The 7,569-nt window shown below is 28.2% G+C and overlaps 1 protein-coding gene across 1 annotated transcript; it reads right to left on the bottom strand.

Annotated features, from left to right (window-relative positions):
• LOC129907555 (ovostatin-like) lies at nt 1–1,913 on the bottom strand. Its single transcript, XM_055983834.1, has 4 exons — nt 1,738–1,913; nt 1,268–1,679; nt 927–1,180; nt 1–355 (listed from the first exon to the last, which is right to left on the bottom strand). The coding sequence occupies exons 1-4, from the start codon at nt 1,827–1,829 to the stop codon at nt 1–3; spliced, it is 1,113 nt and encodes a 370-aa protein (XP_055839809.1). The 5' UTR covers nt 1,830–1,913.
• Nucleotides 1,914–7,569: the final 5,656 nt, after the last annotated feature.

Genomic DNA, 7,569 nt, shown 5'->3' with positions numbered 1-7,569 from the left:
TTAATACCTACTTACCATCAATCTAAAATGTTCACTTGAATCAAAAACTCTTGGAGCTTGAAGAATAATTTTATATGGTTGATTATGAATTGCAATTTCAGCAGATGTCCAAGCTTTTAGTTTACTTAAATCATCAATCATAAATGCTTTAATGAAAAATTCATAAAGCTTCTTAGAATAATGATCTTTGTTGCCAATTTGCATTTGAAGATCATTTTTCATATCTAAATCAATAGTTGTTTTGCCATCAATCGCTAATTCTTTTTCAAAGACTGGAAGCTTATCGTGAGAAGCAGCGTAGGTATTGTTAACGTGTATATTAAGTTTTCCTTTAACCGGCTCACCATAAAAGTAGCTTTAAAAAGGAAAAAAAGATCGATAGCTGATTCAAGAGGTTTCAAGTAGTGATGGGAACTATCGAATGATTTAAAATATCGATAGCTAGTAACTGAATGATTTGAACTATCGAAAACATTCTATCATTTATTCATTCGAATAAAAACTATCGAATTAAACTATGGAATAAAAACTATCGAATAAAGTATCGAAAGTATCGAAAAAACTATCGGATAAAAACTTTCTAATAAAATATCGAATAAAATATCGAATAAAAACTATCGATCAAACTATCAAATAAAAAAAAACTATTTGAATGAAAAAACTATCGAATAAAAAAAAATATTCGAATGAAAAAACTATCGAATAAAAAAAAACTATTCGAAAGAAAAACCTATTGAATAAAAAACTATCGATTGAAAAAAACTACTCGAATAAAAATAGTAACTAAATAAATGAATGATTTAAAACTATCGAATGAATGAATATTTTACAACTATCGATAGTTTGATAGTTTTTATTCGATAGTTCCCATCACTAGTTTCAAGACTTCATTTCTTCCGAATTTGAGAAGAGTTTCCTTAACTTACCTAGCAGAAATCTCCAATGATATTCTTTCCTCATTAACAGCAACATTCGATTTAGTATTGATTTTAACTAAAAATTTCGGTGGAACATATCTAGCAACGTCAAGACTCTTTTCTGCAGCTAAATCACCACCAACTTCGACTTTTATCTTCCACTCACCTAAAACTGGTAACTTTGATAGCTGAAATTCACCCTTAAACACACCTTGTACAAGCTTAACATTCACAATCTGCTTTATCAAGTTTTCTTGACCATCCTGATACAAAAACAAACAAAAAAAAAAAAATGTAAACAAAAACACTGTTTGTTTTTTCTTCAGAAATACAAAAAAAAAAAAACTCACATAAATCATAACAATAATGACGTCATCAATTTGAGCTGGTCTCGTTAATTGATTTATAAAAATCACTCGAAATTCAACCAGTTTACCGGGTTTGTATTTAGCTTTATTTGTTTGAATGAAAGCCGAATAGGAATCATGTTCAAAGTTAATATTGGCAAATTCTGTTTTAATGATACCACGATATCCAATCACGATTAATTTTCCGACTTTTTCGATTAAATAAGGAGCTTGAAGTTCCACAAGTTTTGTAGTTTTTGGTTGAATTTCTATAGTTTCAAGATTCAAGGGTTCTTGATGACCATCTTGAAGACTTATATTCAACCAACAAGATTGATGAAAATCACTTAACGATATCGATAGATGAAAAATTGATTTTGATCGTATTGTTCCGGGTGCAACAATTGTATAGTATCTATGGGAAAATAATATAGAATTTAATTACTGTCTTCTTTTTAAAAACAAACACTAACCCATGATTTCTGGATAAAACTTGAGAAATTAAACCGAAAACAATCAAAACACTTGTTAATAGAGCTAGAAACCTAAACATTTGAAACCCCATAGAGGCCAAGTTATACTGAATCAAAACAAACTAAAAAAAAAGAAAAGCTGGCTCGAAAGCCGTTTAGTTGTCTAGCACCCCTGGTGGATGTTGAACGAGTGAGTTTCAATTACATTTGTCATAGCCAATGAACTAGCCATATCGATGACGTATAAAAATTGTTTAGAATAATTCTGGTGATGGAAAATTAATTTAAAAGATGGCATATTTCTAGACGTTGGGTTATTTTAACGGTTGTAATAACAGTTGGCAGTTGAATGTTATTGCCGTTACTGACCGTTATTGGACGTTATGGAAAACATTTTTGAATGAAATGTAAATTGATTTTTTTATATGTCACACCCGTTACATTTTTTAAAAGTTATAGAAACACCGTTTTTAATAAATTTCTTTCAACTTGCTAGAAGCTTAATAAAATCTCCTTTCATATTGAATACGGTATCCACGACTTTTTATTCAAAAAACTACAATGGCCTTTAAAAAAGTCACCGAAGCAGACTCAATCGATTTTCTAGTGTCACAGCCTCTACATCAAATTTTAAGAGTTTGAGACATTAAAAAACAGGTAAGCAAAATGTAATTTTAAAAATTTACTTAACAACTAAATACATTAGTTGTTGAAGCTATTAAATAGTACACAAATCAGGAACAAATAAAATGCTCGACTGGGGTCGCACGTACTTCCTCTTATGATAAAAGTAACATTTAACATTTTCAAGAAATTAAAAAAAAAAAATTAAAAAATAAAATCTGTTTTTATAATTAATTAAACACCGGGGTCAATGATCTTTTACAAACAAGACTAAGTAGGCCATTTTATTTCTTGTATAAAAAGAAATAAACTGTAGAAAAAATTTTTTGAAAATCGTAAGAGCCTTTTTTTTAAATAATTTTTTATATATAAAAATTTTGTAAAATTTTTCAAAAAAAAATTGGTATGCCGTTTTGAAGAAATAATTAATTTACACATAAAAACGAAATTTCAAAATTTTTCACAAACCTTTTTTCAAAAAATTTGATTTTTCAAAAAATAAATTTGAAATATTTTTTTAAAAATCCAAAAATTTATTTTTTGAAAATTTTTCTTTCAGAGTAACAGTACTGCAAATAGTAAATTTTTTAATATTTTAGTGGGAAATAACTGAAAATGAAAGTATAACTCCTACAGTAAAATGATGTAGGTACTAAAGAAAGAAAAATAAAATTATATTTCCAATTTAAAAAATTTTCGCAAATTTTCAGTCCCACCAGTCGTTCTCGAGATATGCAAACTAATGCGTTTTTCAAAATGGCAGACGCCCCACAAGACTAAACTATACGCAAACTAAGATTTATACTCAGGATAAACCCATCTTCATTAGGTTCTGCATTCAAACTTAGCTGACATCACAACTTTTTTCAGTTCCACTGCATTTGACTCCTCATTGACTGAACTAAAAAGCGTACCCATTAAAAAATTGTTTTTTTTTTCACATCGCCCGTGCGTCCATGTCGGTCTATTGCAATATTAAAAACTTCAATAAATTTTCTACAAAATTATTTCATAAGTTTTCGAAGAGTACTCGTAGGTATATCTATTCCTGACTTTACAAAAAGAGTACAAATTTATTTATTTTTTTTTTTTTGGAAAATATACTTATTTCATTTTGCAACATACTCCTGTACAAATCTTTTTCGAAACGATCAATAAGAGACTTAGGATACGTCTACGTAGTGATCGGCTAATCGACAATCCTGAGTGGAAAAAAATGAAAACACGTGAAAAAATGAAGAACCTGAAATTTTAAGGAATTTCATAAGAAATTTAAGAAAACATAAAATTTTATTTGTAAATAAATTTTTTTTAACACAAAACGAAAAACGCCATTTGATTTCTTGAAAAAAGAGGAAATAAAATAAACAAATTCATACATCTTTCAAAATAAAAGTTGGTATGCCATTTTAAACAAACACTAAAAAAGAAAATTTAAAAAAAAAAAATTATTTTTCAAAAAACGATTTTAAAATATTTAGTAGAGTAACTAAAGCAAATTATGTATTAGGGAACCTGGCCGAACAGCTCTGATTTTGACGATTTTTTTTTTCAAACGTAGGTAATTAAAAATACTTTAAAGTCTATAGATTAAAAATTGCCGGTGTTGCCGTATTATTTTTTAAAATTAAAATTAAATTTTTTTTTTACAAAACCATTTTGTTTGCTTAAATTTCATAAAACAAATGATAGCAAAAGATTCTCTAGGTAATTTAAGGAAAATATATAAAAGGCAGTAAGGGACAATCTTATATCGTTCAAGCGATAAATGCAATTTTCTAACATTCTGACCTCAATCACAAAAAAAATATTTTGAAAACAACGGCAACACCTACAATATTTTAAGATACATTTTTAAAAAGCCAGAAGCTCATTCTTATCTCTTGAATTTAAATCCACTAAATTTGATCAAGACTTTTTGAAAAAATGGTCCTCAAACTCAGAATTAAAAAAAAAATGTTATTAGAAAAATTTAAAATGACTTTTTTCCAAACTTTTTCTAATAAAATATGAATTAGTATTTTTTTAATATTTAGGTTAACTACTTTATCGCTTTTTTATGAAAAAAATTCGATTAAAATCGATTTAATGATTTAAGAAATATTCAGAAAAAACGCTTCTTTGGCGTTTTGTTTTTTTACCTGCTTACTTTTTACTAAGTGTTGGTTTCGTGTAGAAAAAAATATCTGAGGTTTTAATCAAAAATAACATTACGATGATCAAAAAAATGGTTTTCGTCATGCCGTCCGTCAGTTTGTGCCTCATCGAGCTAGGGCCTAAGCGGACGGATGGATTTGCTTCAAGCTTGGTACCTACAGATGATTTTTGCATTATTTCCTAGACTCGTTTTTTTTATTTTTTTTTTTTTAATCTCCTTTTTAACGCATATCTCCCATAAAACGTTTTTGATGTATTGCAATTTTTTCGAAAACGGCTCTAACGATTTTGACTAAATTTTGTGTACGTATATAAGTCTTATTATTGATTCTAAAAACAGAAATATAGCGTTGCCGTTTTTTGCACAAAAAAAAACATATTTTTTAGGTTAATTTCTTATTTAAACAAAGCATAAATCAATTTTATTCAAAACACAAACAGGTATTTCTTATCATTTTGAAGTGTAAAATGTAAAAAAAAAAATTAAAACAAAAAAAATTTTAAAAAAGTGGTTGTCTGTAAAGCCGGTTTACGGACGATGATTTTACGTGATAACGTCGTCAGAAAACAGGATGTGTGCTTTTGTTTAAAATGAGTCAATTGAAGCGTTTACTTTTTCCAAACAATCATAATTTAGGTCAAGAAAAAGCTTAAAAAAAATACTTTTTTTATTTTCTCATTATACAAATTTTTTTATTTTAAAAGCTTACAAAAAAATTATGCAATTTAAAAGCCAAGTATTTCTTCTTAAGAATAAAACCATTTTTAAGTTTTTACAATGCGCAAAAAGTATAAAAATAATTTATTGAAAACAATCATTTTCATCAAAAAAAGCAAAAAAAAACATGAATTTTTATCTTCTCATGTCATTAATTCCGTTTTTTTCTCTAACAACCTATACAAAATTTTATACCATCTGAAAGCTTATTACCTTAGCTCAAAATATATATATCGATCAGGTCTATGAGACATCTGCAAAAAGAACTCGATCAAATTTCATTAAAAAAAGTAAAAAGAAACATTTATTTTTATGTTCTCACGCTATGGAAGCAATTTTTTTGTTTGACAACCTATATATGTATACCATGTGAAAGCTTATTATTTCACCTTTCAAATGACGTATCAATCTCATTTCAAAGATGCCTACAAGAGAAGTTAGAATTTTTTAAAGTCAATCATGTCGAATTTGCAGACTGAGATTACGGTACTTCCCACACTGGTGGCTGTTCATGATCAACAGATCTCCACTGGTGTTTTGAGGTTTTTCGCAAGTTTCTTGAATTAACATTAGTCTACCGTTATGTGTGATATACCAAATGAAAGGTAATTCAGGATGCTCATAAAAGTTTAATAAAATTTCTATCTGCTCCTTGTCAAAAGTTATAACCTGTTGAATTCTAAAATTTTATTTTACCGTTATCTCAAAATTTTGTTCACGAAAATGATTGAAACCTCGCACACATATAGTCGTAGTCATGGTCTATCATTACCTTATATACTTCATTCCTGTATCTATTAAAGAAAAAAAGATAAAAATAAAAAACGATGAAAATCGGTTAAAAACGGTCAAAAAACGTGTTTTTTTAAAACTTGTTACTTCCGTTATTCAATCAAAACTAACTAAACGTTTTCAAGTTTTTGCAAATGAATGCATAAGGCCAAAACCTACATGTCAAAAATTACCCAAAAATACCCCTAAAAAACAAGGTGTTTTTCAAAAATTCATATTTCGAAACGCAGAGCGTTGGAAAAAAATCCGTATCAGACACCAAATTTTTTTCCCTCATCTTTCACCTGGCATCTTTAGAATTGTCAAAAAAAATTTCCTTTACCCAAAATAATCATTTTGTCATAGCCCTAACACGTGTACAACATTCAAACAAAAGGTTATAGCTTAGTTTAAAAATTTTTTGAAATTTTTTCTTAAATGCAGTTATTCTTAAATTAGTCTCGGATACCTATAGCAAAATTCTATTCTATTCTCTAAAATTTTGCGTTTAGATTTTAGCCCAAATTTCATCTTTCCGTTTTACCCCTGTTTAAACTATTAAATGACGGAATTTTTAAAAATCCTTCATTTGGATTAAGCTTTAAGTTATTATCTTTCAAATAAGCTATAGAAGATTTTTGTATCTTTAATAGTTTATTTTTAATTTTGAATTGAAATTTTTTGTCGCACTGCGAAAGTGCGAAAGTGCGCGAGTGTAACGTTAGAAAATGGCGTCACTTTTTTGTGGTGGCTGCCATGGTTCATCGATTTATAAGACGTTTTCACGTCAAAAAACTTTAAAAATATAATTTTTTTATTTTTAATTTTTTTTGTTTTTATTTTTTTCCTCGAAACTTAACAAAATCTTAAATTTCCAATAGATATTTAACCCTCTGTCGGCACACGGGTGCGAATTTGACAGGACAAAAATAAAAAAATTTCGATTTTTCAAAAACGTGGTCACAAAAAAGGGTGAAAATATTTTTTTTCGGAATTGTGAATACAATATTTGAATTCCTCGAAAAATCCTACAACAATTTTGTATTCTCTATAAAATATTGAGACCGAAAAAAGTTGTAGTGACATGAAAAAGTATGAACCAAATTCGCACCCGTGTGCCTATCACGTCACAAAAAAGGGGGGTGCCTACAGAGGGTTAAGATAAAGAAACTTTGAACTACAAGAGCAATCGTGCATTTTATTTTATCTATAACTCAAGCCAAAAGATTTTGAGGCTCTTGGATAAGTCCAATTTATTGCATTTGCATTTTATTATTGTATTATCATTCTGTTGATGGTTATCTCTGTAAAGAATGGCATTCTTTAACACGTGAATAAACTTCACCTACATTTGAAAATCCTTCATTCAACTTCGTAGCAGCCTTCAACCGAACAAATATTTGACTTAAATTGTTGAAGAAATGAAACGAATTTTATCAAGGTACACTGATGGAAATTCCCAACACAATCTGTCTTCACTGAAAATAGTTCTAGGTACCTACAATAAAAAAAAAACTCTTTGTAATTTGAAAGTAAGGAATCGAAATAGTAACTTCCGGGGA

The sequence above is a fragment of the Episyrphus balteatus genome, chromosome 1 (genome assembly GCF_945859705.1).
Source record: "Episyrphus balteatus chromosome 1, idEpiBalt1.1, whole genome shotgun sequence".
Lineage (NCBI taxonomy): Eukaryota > Metazoa > Arthropoda > Insecta > Diptera > Syrphidae > Episyrphus > Episyrphus balteatus.
The sequence above is the reverse complement of the archived record's forward strand: the minus strand, read 5'-3'. Positions and strand labels throughout refer to the sequence as shown.